Source organism: Haemorhous mexicanus, chromosome 3 (genome assembly GCF_027477595.1).
Source record: "Haemorhous mexicanus isolate bHaeMex1 chromosome 3, bHaeMex1.pri, whole genome shotgun sequence".
Taxonomy (NCBI): domain Eukaryota; kingdom Metazoa; phylum Chordata; class Aves; order Passeriformes; family Fringillidae; genus Haemorhous; species Haemorhous mexicanus.
Window position 1 is genome coordinate 54,856,156 of NC_082343.1, and position 15,609 is coordinate 54,871,764.

General features: G+C 40.2%; 1 protein-coding gene across 1 annotated transcript in view; it reads left to right on the forward strand.

Annotated features, from left to right (window-relative positions):
• Positions 1-4,394: 4,394 nt before the first annotated feature.
• Positions 4,395-15,609, forward strand: part of AIG1 (androgen induced 1) — a 123,598-nt gene continuing 112,383 nt past the window's right edge. Inside the window, exon 1 of the mRNA XM_059841875.1 lies at positions 4,395-4,708. Within this exon, the coding sequence (XP_059697858.1) occupies positions 4,568-4,708 (141 nt within the window). The 5' untranslated portion in view covers positions 4,395-4,567. The remainder of the gene's footprint in view (positions 4,709-15,609) is intronic.

The following is a 15,609-nucleotide window of genomic DNA, read 5'->3' on the forward strand; positions in this document are numbered from 1 at the left end:
TTTATTATGTTTTTTCCTCCACCCTTCAATCTTTATTATATAGGTATTTTATACCTATTCAAAGTAAATGAAGAAATAAAAAGTTGCTTAAACTTTATTAGTACTTTTAATAACAGGCCTAGTTACATCATCTGTCTTTACCAAACATTTTGAGTTGAATCCTCCCCTGACACATGAGGCCATTTCCTACCCAAGTGGTACTTTATTTAACTGAAGAGCTACATATTAAACACATACATATTAACTGAGAACATTTCTAAAAACTCTTCTCTTAGGCACTGAGAAGGTTTTTTCAACAATTTCCTGTTGATTTTTAACTTGCATTGCGTTCCAGAAATTTCACTTATGTTCTTCACAAGAAAGCTTAATTTTTGCATGTCTGCTTATGTGAGAGTCATACTCCCACACATCCAAGTACTTACCTTGGCACAGTTTGTACTCTGTGCTTCAGATATTAGAAATTGCAGTATCAGGTGCATCATCATGAGCACATTGTGTTGAGGCAGTATTACCTACAAGCAATTTCCTACAAGTACAAACATTATTATTATTATTATTATTATTATTATTATTATTATTATTATTATTATTACTATTACTATTACTATTAGTGCTTTGGAGGGAAGTGTTTGTGGCATAATTCCTTGTATACAACTAATCTGCATTTAAAGCAATTAAAGAAAGGCCCATTGTGGGTCTCAAAATCTCTCTCACAGATAGTTTACCAATATCTTTTGATATTCACAAAATAAAACGTTGTTCAGAAATTCAAATGTCATTTGTATAAAAAATGGAAAACAAACAAAACACAAAGCCATTTATAAAACCCAAGCAAAACAAATAACAAAAAAACCCAAACTCCCCCACCCCCCCCCAAAAAAAAAAAAATCCACCAAATATTCCTTCAACATTCTAATTTGCTAGCCTGCCTAGAAAAGATCAAAACTTGGACTCCAAGATGTTATGTTTTATTCTGTCAAGGTGCCAAGTAGAAAGAACACCATGCTACTCATTTTATATAATTGGATGGGAACCCCACCATCACCCATTATTTTTCCCACTCAGTTCTCTGACAGATTTTTAGGCATCTTGCTTCCTCTCCTGTAGTAGACAGCCCTTACTAACATCTCCCATCCCAGTCACACCAGCGTTTGAACTCTTTCTCCTTTCTAATGCCTTCCTTCATCTCAACTGAATGACAACTATGACCTGTGTCAAAATCCCACTTTCAAGTAAATTTACAGTATGTGGCTTATGAAAATTGAGTCTTTTCACAATTGACATACAAACAAGTATTTAATCATTGGAATCTGAAAAATGACAGAGTAGCCCTGAATATCAGACTTTACATGGTTAAAATCTACCTAACAATGATTTAAGCATTTAATCCAAAACCTGAAATGTAAACATTTTACCAAAGTACAAAAAGTACATACAGCAATGTAAAGGTCAAAGCAGTAAACTTCTAAATTTTACTTTGCTGGAAAATATTTAAGACCAAATCCAAACGAAAATAAAATCCTTTGCAGACCAACTTCAGCAGCAGTCACAAAAGACTTTGCTGCTTGTCTCTCAATAAACAGAGTATGAAATCCACAGCAGCACATACAGACTAATGGCAACCTCCAGTCTAATCTAGTCCTTATACGGATACTGTACAGAGTCAACAGATACTCCTTTAGAAAGGACACAGGTTCAAATAACATACCCACAGTATACTTACGCTTCCTTTCAAAGGTAGAAATTAGAAATGCATAATAAAGAAGAAAGAGTTCTTGACTAAAGACTAATAAAGAAGAATTTTTGGCTGAGCCTGGCACGATAGTTAGCCTGCCTTGAGATTTTCTTTACTGAAAGAAAAAAAAAAAAAGAGGAACAAGAGTGTTATTATGTACAACATTCTGCTTCATTTAGACTTTCACCTTGACTTACAAGGCTTAGTGAAAGCTTTTCTAATGAGGTTAAGATTTTCTGTGAGCCTTGCTGAGATGTCTATTGAAGGGTGGAGAGTAAAACTGAAGAATGTTCAAATGGGGCTCCAAAATGCCTGGGTGGTTTTTCAGTTTTAAAAAAGTTTTGAGGGTGCTGTAACCTTGGAGACTGTTTAACCTACACACAACTAAAATCCAAACTGCTAAAGGTAGCTATCCTATAATGCTCAGTGAGTGTTAGTGCCTTATTATTGACAGAGATGACCAAAGGAGTGAGTATACTGTAGGAGGTGGTGCAGGAAAAAACTAGGGGATGGGCTGCCTAAGGCTCAGAGAGCACCAAGCCCTGGCTGTCAAGAGGCTGATTACAACACTGTAGAGTTCTTCACAGAGTAACTTTCCTTTGAGAGCTTTTGCAACTTGACACAGTTTCAGAAAGCAAGCTGGACTCCTTTTGAATAAAACCAAAACAGAAGATGTGCTCCAGGATTTCACTCAATGCATCTGAGCCACTACTGAATATTCGCAGGTCCAGAGAAGTGAAACCTCCTGCATGCATACAGAACAGATATCAGGTCCCCACCAGCAACTATGCTTCTTTACAGACTCCCTTCTGTTGGGTCACACTGATAATGTCACTAGTCTGGTCTCCTGTTGTACTCCAGACCACCACATTACACTCAGGTGACTCTTACACTGCACCTTGAGGCTTCAGGGAGACTGTAAGACTTTCAGCCTGCAAGACTAAAACATATGCTACAAACAAGGGTATGATTGCCCAACATGCTCGCTGGGTCTGTGAACTGATGGATAAAATTATCTAAAGCATCTGGTGCTAAATCCATGCTTTCTGCTTCTAGAGGATTCTTTATACATTCATACATATGACATACAACTCCTCTGCATAAACAGAGACCTTGAACAGTGCTAAATTCATTGAGGATAGCTGCTAGCATGTGTTCTCCTAAAAGCCCTTTATTTTTGCAGAACTTGAGCACAGTTGATATCAGATGAAAAGGCTTTGACTTTACTTAGTGGAATAGAAGCAGGGAATGCATTTCACAATCATTGATTCTTTTTGCCTTCCAGTAGCTTAACTATGATAAAGCACCTTATTGTTCAAATATTTATTTCATAAGACAGATGTATGGAGATGGTTTTCTATAGAAGTGATTTATCTACCCAAGCCCAGACACCACTGCTTGTGGGTTTTTCCCCTTTAAAATAACTTTTCCATATAGTGGAACAATTTAATATTTACCCTGCAATCAAGCACCTTAAGAGCTTTCTTTTTTAAGGTGTAGGAGTCCAAAACATGACCCCCCCCCTTGATTTCTCCTAGTATCAAGGATCCCTGTGGTGATCAAACCTCTGCTGACAGAACAGAATAACAGAATGTGTCAGGTTAGAAGGGACCACAGTGGATCATTTGGTCCAACCTCCCTGCTCAAGCAGGATCATACTAGAGCACATGGCACAGAGCATTGTGTCCAGATGGTTCTCAAACTTATCTCCAGTCAGGGAGACTCCACAACCTCTCTGGGCAACCTGCTCCAGTGCACAGTAAAGAAGTTCTTCCTCATTCTCAGGTGGAACTTCCTGTGCATCAGTTTCTGTCTGTTGCCTCTTTTCTTACTGCTGGGCACCACTGAGCAGAGCCTGAATACATCCTCTTGACACACTCCTTAAGATACTCCCAGACACTGATGAGGTTCCCTCTCAGTCATCATTTCTCGAGGCTGAACAGGCCCAGCTCCCTGAGCCTTTCCGTGTAAGACATGCTCCACACCCTTGGTATGATGTCCCAGGGCATCATGCCTTACAATGCTGGTACTTCATTTCAACCCAGAGATCAGGAGGCTCCCATCTCCCAGGCTTGTAGGCACTGGAGAGCCCACTTCTAGCAAACGTCTGTGTGGAACGAGTGGAAACCTGAAAGTTCCTCAGGAACACAGAGGGCAAAACAAACGCATTGCCCGGCGGGGCCGCTGTGTGGACACACGAAGGGTACGGAAACAAGCTGGGTATGGACACACGAAGGGCAGCCCCGGATCGGCTGGCACGGCGCTCAGCCAGAGCCGCACCCCCTCCGCGGCCTTTCCCGGGCGTCCCCGTTCGCGCTCCCGCCCACCGGCAGCACGGGCCGCGGGGGGGGCTGCCCGCTCCGCGGGCACACACGTTGCTCCGAGCCAGGCAGTCATAACTCGTAACTGCTGAGTCATTGTAGCTCCCGCTTGAAAACCGGCGGGCAGCCGGGTTCTGCAATTAACTCGTGCTCACACTGGCGTCCCTCCCCTCCCTCGGGAACGGCCCGGCCTCCTCCGGCCCGGCCCGGACGCGGAGCTGAGGCTCGGGAACGCGCCGAGCCCGCTCGACTGCCGCCGCCGCCCGGCCCTGCGGCCCCCCTGCCCCGCGCTGGTGCCGCCGCAGCCGCCGCCGCACCGCGCGGGCCCTGCGCTCCGCCCCGGCCGGGGCCGCGGGGGCGCTCGGAGTCCCGCCCGCACGGCGCGCACACACACACAGGGATACACACACACACACACACACACACACACACACCGGGACACACGGACACTCACACGCGGGGCACTGGGACACAGACACGGGCACACGGAGGCGCACCCCGCGCCGCAAACATGGCGCTGGTGCCCTGCCAGGTGCTGCGCGCCGCCATCCTCCTGTCCTATTGCTCCATCCTGTGCAATTACAAGGCCATTGACATGCCCGCGCATCAGACCTATGGAGGCAGCTGGAAATTTCTGACCTTCATAGACCTGGTAAGTGCCCCCGGCGGCGGCCGTGGCCCTGCCCCCTCCCTCGGGCTGCCCGTGGAGCGGCCGCGGCCCGGGTGCATCGCGGCCCCCGGCGCTCGACGGCTTCGCCATGCGGTGACCTTAAAGCGGGGCGGCGACATGTTGGGGCTGCAGGGCCGGCCGTGAGAGGAGCCGGCCGGACACCGCGGAGCCGGGTGGTTTGAACGGAGACAGGCACGGACAAAGCCGAGCGGCTGCTGCCTGTAAGCGGCCGTGGGGAAGGTGCGCCTGACGGCCTGCCACCCGTGCCAGTGCTGATGATGTGTTTCGCCCTTCCTAATGGCCGACAGTGAACACCAGAACCTGCTGGCCCAGCATCTGGCTCCCGTGTGCTGTCAAAATAAAATATATGTCTTGCTCCTTTTGGCCCTTCTGAGGAATCCATCCGTGACAGGTGCAAGTGTGTCAGTGGTGCAAAAAGAGCCAGGCAACTCCAACTAGCCAGATCCAGTTAGTTTTAGTTGCAAATCCATAAACGAGTGTATGAAATAAAAGACATGTCATTTCATCATATTTCTTCAGAAGGGTTCAGATCTGTAAGAGTCACCAGCATGCTGGCCTGCTAGAGAACACCAGGTGCTAGTCAGGGCTATTTTTAATCTGAGCTTCCTAGGCGTGCTGCCCCCACAACAAGTATTCCCTTAGTGCAGGTGGGAGGAGAGGGGGCGGGAGGAAGAGAGGAGATGGGAGGAGAAAATTCGTTTCTGGTTCAGAAATACGATAGCCAACTTACACCTAGTACCTAGATCAAAATACTTTTTTTTTTTTTTGTATCCACGGTGTAACTAGGTGAGAAATTTTGCCGTTCCAACTCACTGAAAAGTCCCAAAATGCAAGTATTTCAGTGCCTCCCAGTGATAACACCTCTCTCAGAACTTCATTGTAGATTCACAAGTACTGCTGCTGTTGCCTACACGCATGCTACTGACTCAATAGGTTGAGTTTGTGGGCTTGGAGACCAAAGACTCAAACACTCATAGCCAAGCAAGTCAAGTGTGCAAATTTCTGTATAAGGATTAAGTTAAGGTTAACTTAGTTAACCCTCAGTTAAGGTTAAAATACAGACTGAGGTCTGTATTTTATTTGCAGAGAAGAAGCATCTGCTGTATTTTTCACTTGGCTAGGATAATTTTCTTTGCAGGTGCAAAAATTTGCTGGAGCTCTGAGGTTCCACAGCAGTAACTAGTACTTTTGCTGCAACTCTAAATTAGTGTCTTAAGGCTTGATGTTTCTCTGGAGGACAAACTAGAATCTATGTTTTTTACCTTTTGGGTTGCTGAACAGTACTGTCTGTAATATTGGTTAATAGAAGTTAAAATAAAATCCCAGTAAGTTAGGGGGGTGGCTGTTGACTTCAATGACAGTTGAACTGGAAGTGAACCAGCCAAAGCTAAAAGCTGAAAATCTCTTTGAGTCTCCTTCACCTTTTTCTCTTTTCTCCTAGCCCTGACAGTTGCTTGAGGACTAAGTCAACCAGGGCTGTCATACAGTGAAAATTTAACTGTAAATGATAGTCATCATTTCCCAAAAATTATAACCTTGTCAATGGCAAGTTCACATGGGCTTTTCCATCAAAGCACGTACATGGTCCAGGCTACTTCTGTCGGGGCTCAAAAGGTCATGGTAAATATGCAGTGCTTTCTAAAATAGCTAGAATAGTTATCAACTGCAGCTAGTTATTTCTGTCCTTTACCTAATAGTTGTCATGTGTTTCTCACAGTCAAGCCCAGTAGTTGAGAAAAGATTTAGCTATTTCTTACAGTGTTCAGTCCTTCAAAATAACAAACAGTTCAATGACTTGAATGCCTTTCTCAGTGACTAGCCAGCATGTAGAGCTCTCCACTTGCTGATGATATTTCTTTATGTCCAAATGGCCCTGCCAATATTTTCTTTGAGCAAATGTATCTTTCTGTTCCCTGGGACAGCTAGGAGATTTGATGAAACGAAACCAGTTCATTCCTGGGGAGGATACCAGGAGGCATGGTTGGAGGATGTTAGGCACATTTCCAAAATCCTGTATCTTGACTAAGTCTTGAAAAACTCTTCCATAAGTTTCAGTTTGCTCAGCCATGTGCACTGTTCCTGTGTCAGTCACATTCAAAGGCTGTCTAGACAAAATATCATCAATGCCAGCGTCTTGGCAGACATGTGTTCTTGCTACAGATTGTACCTCCACAAACAGAGATTTCATCTTTGACATCACAGAAGCACGTAGAAGTTCTTTCTGCTTCCAAAAACTGCTACCAGTTTTTGAGAAAAGTCAGTTTATTAATTTAATCTGAAAAGTAATTTGGAATTTTTTCCATCTGTCCATTTGCAAAGGGATGTTTGTACTGGTCTCAGTATCCATAAATCTCTTCGAGTCTTAAGTAGCCAGTTTTGTAGAGGTGCTGTGAGGAATGATTTACAGTTACCAGCAGGTATTATACATTTGAACTGAATTATAGAAATCTAGTAGTTTGGACTCTAAAACATGGGGCAGTAAAACATTATAAATGTATGCAGTGGTTTGAACAGTAGACTTTGAGCACTCATACTGTTCATGGAAGTTGAGCATTATGAGGAAGTTTTTAAATACAAATGTAATGTCCATGTCGATCTAAAGTATTTTGGATGTTCATGTCTAAGTATTGTCTTGGATACCAGTGTTCATCCCTAATCTCTTCAGTCCTTGAATTAGGAAAGAAAACAAGTGCAACAAATGAATTTTAACTGCTGTCATTCTGATGACTTACTATTTATTTTTTGCAGTTGCAAATCTGGTGGCAACATTCCCTAAAACACCTGTGACGGTGGAGTATTTTTCTGGTTTATGAAGCAATGCACAGGCAATATGTTTTGACATTACATTCAAGATGCTCCTGACTGTTGCTACTATCAGTAATATCTCCACTTCAGCCTTTCTTCTTCATATACAGAGGTGGTAGATACTTACCCTGCTTTTTGAAAAGGTGGTAAAGATACCTGCCTAGTACCTGTATATTCCAAAGCCCACCCAGAAAAGACAGCAGTGTCTTCTTTGTCATGTATAGAGTGGAAAACCAAGGTATGAAGAGGTAAAGAGTTGCTGCCAAAATCAGTTGGTGGACCCAGCAGGTGGAATTATGAAACTGAATATTCAGGCTAGTTCAAAACTACGTGTTGCTATCATTTAAACTCAAAACACAAACCAAGCCCTGAGGTTAGTGCCTGTGAAAATAGCAAAGAACTGGATTCAGATGGGATATTTCAAGAAATGGACCTAAAATTTCTTGTATAGCTGCCTTTGTTTAACTCAGATTCATGATTTTGTGCTTTAATAGTAGAATGCTGCAGGACAGCACTGTCCTGTTCTGCATCCCATTAATACACTGTTGAGCCTCATAGCTGAAATTTCAGTTAGGCAGGAAATGATGCCAGCAAATATTCTTTGCAACAAGTTTGTCATCTTATATAAATCTTTCAGAAATTTTCCTTACACAGTTCTGTAGGTACTTGAAGTAGCTGGATTAAAGATAATAGTACTTGGTTATCCTGCATACACAGCAATCACACACTTGCCTTTATAAATACACATTTGTTAAGGAAGCCATTGCATCAACTAGTTTAAAAGTTGCTATTGCATTTTATTCTTCAGTTTCTCTTGGATCTCTTACTTTTGTTGGGAGAGGAAGCAAAATTGAATAGAATTTCTCTTCTGGAATAAAGTGAAGAGCCTGTGGGTGCCAAAAGAAGACCAAATCTACTTTATGTGTTTGGGTGTGTGTAATAATTAGCAGAAAAGTAACTTAAGAGTTGTAAGTATGTACCTCCTTAGTAAGGGATGTGCTGGTCTAAATAGCTTCTAGTTTTCATTGTGTAGTTTTTCTGAAAACCTTATTCCTCAAAGAAAGTAGAATAAACCAAGTGCACATATATTAACAAATTTATGTTTTTTTGGTTTTGTATTTTATAATTTTAAGGTCTCCCTGACAGGCAGCACAGGGTAGTTAAAGAGACAGAAAGCAAGGCCAGATTTTTGGAAGCAGTCTCAAGTGTTATGTTTTATGATTAATCATCATAAAATAATAGTCCCATTTTGAATATCAGAATGTTGACCTGGGTATTCCTATGACTTGATTCAGCACAGCCAAAGCTAGAGAGGAACAGATTTTGCTCATATATAAATCTGCCTGAGATATATATTTATTATTCTCTTGATAGAAGTAGCAGGATGTCTGTGTGAACTTTTTATACATTGCCTGGCAGATTGAGCTCTACAAAAAATAGGTATGTGCTCTGTTCCCAGCACAGATTTTTTGCCAGTAAATGCTGGTTTTTTTTTTTTTCAGAAAACACCTTTAGATTTAGTTTGATTAAGTTCAAATAAGTGATCAGAACTTATATCCTTGTCTCTGAAAACTGTCAGAGAACCTTGTTATCAACAAGACTAGAAATTGGAGTTGTTAGACTTAAAATTTATTTAATTAGTGTGTTAGTTATTAAGTTGTATGAGTTAGAGTTACTGGACAACAAAAACTTAAATCAGTTTAGCAAAATGCAGCTAAAAATTGTTGGTGATTTGTGCCCAACTTGGATTTAGTGGAACTGTTAAGAAATAAAAGGAACAGAAAATACTAGAGGCCAATAGTTTCAGAATGAAGGAATAATAAACAGTACCATTGGTGTATTATTTGAAATTGAGTGAATTTCATTGCTAACTGTATGGGTTACACTTGCCACAAGCAGAGGACAAAAGTGAAAACACATTCCACACTCTATGGAATATGACTCTTTTACAGGATTTCCCTTAGTAAAATAAATTTCACCTTATTCCTTTTTCATCATCTGTAAAGTTAGCCTGATATGCAAGTGTTTTATGGCTTTTGAGTGAAAAGATTCGAGAAGTGTGAAATACTACTATGCGTTATTCCCAGTAGTAATTAACCATCATATCTAAATACCTCAGTGGTGTTACAGAGAATACAGTCAATGGAGAATTTATAAGTTTGCATAAAAAAGGATTGTTTTTTAAGGAATAACAAGACGAGGTTTCTTAATGATACTTAAGGTATTTGAGAGAAAAGGTAACAATATACGTAGGAGAGCCTTTTAAGTATTTCAGAGCTTTTTTTTCACTCTTGGGCTGTAAACATGTCTGGGGAAGAGTAATGTATAGTGCTGTTGATGCAGTAATAAAAATGTAATAGTGTCACCCTTCTTTATTCATAGATGCGTGTTTTCCATTTGCTGTTGGTAGCACTCTTATAAATTGAGTGGAATTTGAGCACTACATTGAAGTGTTCCATTTTCACATTGCATTAGTCTGCCTTTATTTTACAATTGTACTTAAGTATGATGTACATTTAATTTGGGAATTCTCAGGGAAGTTATGGCTATCTTGAACTATTTGTGTTGGCAATAGGGTTGGCAGCGTAAGCAGGAGAATGGAAGAGAGGAAAAACTGGATCACTTTCCATGATGATAGATTTAACTAATGTCAGTAATATTATTTTAGAACTTGGAGCAGGTAAGTGATATGCAGCAGTGCTGTGCTTTACACCAGTGTATAGTCTGTAGAGTTTTGCCAGAAGAGTTTCAGATGATGACAACTTCAAGTTGGTTTAGTAGTCTTTCAGTTGCCCTTTGAAAAACATCCTATTTACTTCAGTTGTATAACAGTTGAATTGTTTTCTTTAAAATTTTATTACAGTGGTAAGGATAATTCAGATAATCTTACATGCCTTCATATGGCAGAATTGTTTTAAATTCTTATACAATTAGTTTAAACAAGGACAACACATCTAGTGTTTTACATTAGTGTTCTTTGCTGAAGTCATTTGGGTTCTGAGCTGTCCTAATCCATTGTGAATATAAGTATTTAAAATTATTTAATCAATGGATTTTTGACCTCATATTTGTGTTATGCTAATGCAGCCATGTAAGTTTCTACAAGAAATAGATTCTGGAAGATTGACCTTCTTAAGTTGTAGTAAAGATCTGTATAACCTATCAAATAATATTCTTAACTAATATAGAAAATTGCAAACTTAGTGTTCTAAATTAAATATATTTGTAATAAAAATCAAACACTCGATTCTTTGCAGTTACATGAACCTTAGAATGTACAAGGACTTGTAGGGTAGATTGCCATGTGGGTAGTCCTTAGGCTGAAAAAGAATATGTGGTAATATGCCGCTGTACAACAAATCTGAAGTTGACCTCCAAGTAAAGAAAAGCCCTTATGAAATGACAGAACCTTCACATTCCACAGACATAAGTTTGAAGATTTGAATAAAGTAACATGATAGAATGTAATTTGGAAAAAATAGGCAATTCTGCAGTCTGTTGAACACAATATATGAGATTCATTGTGAGGGATTATGGTGAGTATGTATTTACCTGAACAAACCAATTAAAAAATAATCTTAGATTCCTTCTGTTAGATGAAGTATTTTCTATGCTGCAACCTTCCATATCTAATAATAGGTTTTTTGAGGGCCTGCATATCCTAATGGAATATTTAGAAAACATTTTTCTAATTGTGCTACTTTAATATAGTATCTGATGTTGGGAGGAGCTCATTGTGAGTGGAGAATTTCTTGTCATTTGGAGTTCTAATTGCTAATGCAATTCCAGACAGTAAATATAAAAAAGATCACCACCAGTGACAGATTTGTATGCTTTCTGCAGAATTCGAGAGTGAAATAAATATTGGTGTACAAGAAAGTTCACATTGGATATTTCTGTATTTGAAATAAAAGTGATGCTATTGCTTGCAAAACACTCATGCAAGACATCAAATTCCTTTCAGTGTAGGTTTTTGGGATTTTTTAAAGTATTTGAATCTGAGGCCTAGTCTTCTCATCTTGATGTTTCACTATATGTATGTATGTATGTATGGATAAATAAGGCATATAAGGTAGAAACAAAATTGACAACTGACTTATTTTGTAAACCAGCTCTTTGAATGAGTGAGTATAAAAAGCTTCCATCCTTCCAGTGAAAGCTTTTTCAAATTTTGCCTTACTTGCCAGTATTTATTTGTATAATTACATTTTCCCCGTACTGTATTTTCCAAGGCTCTGAATTTGTTATTAGTCTTCAAAGCTTTGCAGGCTTTGTTCCATTACTCTTACTATGTATAATGCACCATTTTTTTCAACTCAGCATAGTTAAATATGCACTGAAAAAGCTGTGTTTAACTTTAGTGAATGGAAAAGTTAACCCAACTCTGAAGAAAAAAAAAAATCTGTTGGAAGTAAAACTTCCAGACTTTTCAGACAGGAAGAAATCCTAAGTTAAAACTTATAAGTATGTGTTGGTAAGACTTAAAAACAAGACCCTCTCCCAGTTAGAACTGTGATTAAGTTTTGGGGATTTTTTTTAATACTGCAAAATTGCTTTTATAGTGCAAATTTTAGGGATTCTGTTGGTTGAAAACAGGCTGAGCTTATGTGAAATGCTAGGGGAAAATAAGAACCTGATTTTCATTTGTATGAAGGTTTCTTCTGGCAATGTAGCTAAATCCCAATTTTCCCTTAAGAGTCTCAAAGTACCATTTGAATGCCTCTAGTTGTATTCCCTGAACATCCTGTCTTGCCACTGCCGATACAAGCATCCAGTTTACAGTAGGTTTTCCAAACAAATATGCCAAAAGGTGAAGTTGTATAATAATTTCCACTTTATTCTGTTTGTAGCTGACCTGGTTCAGGTATTTTTGCTGCAGTTGTCTGTCAGGTTAGTTGTTTTAAAGTGCATGAGGACTCTGCAGTGTAGCTTAAAAGCTTAAAACAAAACTAGTACTGCTGCATTTTTCCTAGCTGAATATTTGGTGTGCTGGTAAAGTAGAATAGAATGTGCAGGAGAGCAGGATGTAAAGTCCCTCACTAATTTCTTCCTTACTTGTAAAGCAACACACAAGGGGTAGTGGGTTTTTGCAATTAATTGGTCCAACTGAAACAATTTAAGAGCCTGAATCTTAACTCTTCAAATGCTGCAAGACTCTTCAGACTGTTTGTGCTGCTTGTGCAGGGAGGGACCTAGCTGAGAAATTAAGTTTTAATCTATTAGGGATTGACTGGCTCATATTTGGTTTATTATTATTGCTAATATTATTAGAATTCAGCATGAGTGGGAGTTCGATGTGCAAAGTACAGGTGGCATATGTTCCTAAATGTACTTGATCAGATGCAAAAGGAAGAAAAAGAGACTGCTGACTTGAACTGCTGCCATATGAATTCGTGAAATGCAAGAATACAAAAGGGATGTTTTCCATGCGAGGTGCTTAACAAGCGTGTGCCTGTGAAAGTGGTGGAAACCTTTCAGACGGCTGATGTTGGGGCAAGTGGCTGATCCTGAGGCACGGCAGTGGAGCCCTTGCCCATAGGGAAGACACAAGTTGTTTATGGCCAGTGCTTGCACAGGCTCAGCCGTGTAAAGAAAGGAAGTAGGGAAGTGAGGGAGAAAAGGAATCGGACATGACGGCACTTTGTACCTGGGGCACGTAGGTGTCAGAGTGCACCGTGCCGACCAGTCTTGTGTTGTGACAACCTGGTATTTAGGTATTTGACTGCCGGCTATGAGGACAAAGTGAGGGAAAGCAAAGGGTGGAGATGCAGGGTGGCTGGTATTTCTTGACTAAACCAGCATGTGTTAGCTCCCTCAGACTTCCCTCCTTTCCTTTTCCTCTCTGTCATTTCTTCCTCCCACACACCCACACAGTCTCCCCACACAGCCCCCCTGGCTGGGGGCACTGGTGCCACAGCACCACTTCTCTGCACATACGTGTTTGGCTTAGCGTGCTGTGCTCAGCACAGGGTGCTTGCAAAGCTTGTCCCTAGTTAGAAGCCATATGCGCTGACAGATGCAGAGGTCCCCATTTGCTGTTCACTTAGGCTTACAAACAAATGGAGACTCCATGCTGTGAAAACTTTCTTAACCTGGGTTTACTTGTTCTATCTGTGTTCCAAGGACTGTGCAGTAGACACAATTGTCTGCATTCCAGTAGGTCCCAGGAAGTGAGTCCCAAGAGTGTGTGAGTCACAGTAGAAATCCCTGCTGTGTGGAACTGTTGGCACTGTACTTTTAAACTGGACCTTCAGGAGGCTGGAAGGGATTTGGTGTGTTCAGGTGTGGATACACATCTTTGTGTACTTTTGATATAATAGTTATTTACCTATGCTGCACATAATTTGAAAATACCAAACTGTCATAAGAGCTTCTCTGTTCCATAGCCTCTCCATATGCTGTGCACATCTCAGGGCAAATTGGTCTGCTACTACTGAAGTCAGTTTAGGTGACCAATTAATGAACAATGGGTCAAAGATTACACCGGTTCACGATGCTGTTCAAGTTTTTCAGTGTCGACTGTAGAGGACAGGAGAGAGCAGACAGCTTTTGGATTAGCTGTCTCATGACCTACCGGGATATTCCTGCATTTATTAAGGAGCTAATGATCTTTCTAATTCTAATATATTATTATAGAAGATTAGCATTCAAATCTCCTTGACTCATTGCCAGTATAATTTCAGAAGCTAGACACCTCTGGTTTTTCATAGATTGTATTCTCTGCTTTTAAGTTATATGTCATTTCAGGCTAAGTTTTATTTTCTTTCTGTCGTTGTTTGAGGCAGAAGCTACTTACAATTATTACCAAATATTACCAAAATACTTCAAAGATGTTTTGCTCCCTATTAATTACAAGGCTGAGTTCAAATGATGAGATGTATTTTATGGCAATGCATTTTAGAAAAGTGTGGAGGGACCTCTTGTTACTTTGAGGATTTGGACCAGTGGGATCTGAACTTCTTGATTTTAAAATTCAACCTGCAACACAGAAGCAAAATATGAATGTTCTTGAGGGTGTGCAAAGGATGACTCTTTTCATTGACTGCTGGCTTTGCCCTCATCCATTTGTGCCCCTTATCACCCAATGAGGCTCCTCAGTTACAAGTTGCTGTCAGCTATCAGTATATTTTCTGCCTTTTTTTTTTCTTACAGGAATCCCCCGCTCTGATATCTCTTCCCCTGTTGTAGTATCTTCTAACCCAGCACAGTCTCCTTGATCTTTCAGCTCTGCATTGCAGTTCCAATTACACTCCCAGTGCTCTTCCAGAAGCCTGTGTTTTCCTGTCAAGTGCTGCTTTTCTTACCCCACATACTCCTTACACTACTTCCCCACCATTCACACATGCTGTCTTTCCTCCCAGTGCATTCACTCTCATATATTCTGCGTTCTCACCCTGTCCTTCCCAAATACCAGACCTACTCAGTGTCATTCATTCACTTGTGTTTTTAAAACACCTTGTATAGACCCAAACCAATAAAAAAATAAGCCACTTCCCATTAGAAAAACTTGATCTTGGTGTGGTGTGGCCTTAAATAAACCAGTTTGGAAATTATGCTGTTACATAAGACTCTTAGCTTTGCTGTCTGTTTTTGAACAAGTTTTCAAGCATCCTGGTTACAGAAAAAAAAAAAGCCTGGAAGTGTTAAGCATAATGGATCATGATCCTAATGTTTATTATGGTGTTAAAATCTTGTCATTTCTTGGTAGTCTGCCATTCAATTTTTTTAATTATAAAATTTCCAATTCAGAAGCAGGTCCTTGATAAAAACTGACATTTAACATGAAAAATCAAAATTATGTACAGAATCAGCAATCAGTATTTATTCCGACATTTTCCATCTTTGTTTTTGGTAATGTACTTATGAGATGCCATAATTATTTAAATTATATTTTATATTTCCTAATAAGAAAACTTGTTTTTTAACAATCATCATGAGGTTTGAAATCTACTACTTTCAGTGAAATGAACAAAAATGTTTTTGAACATTGCTTAGCTTTTCAGCTGTTAATAGAAGCAGCTTTTTTTTTTTCATGTGAACATATACAAGTACTTATA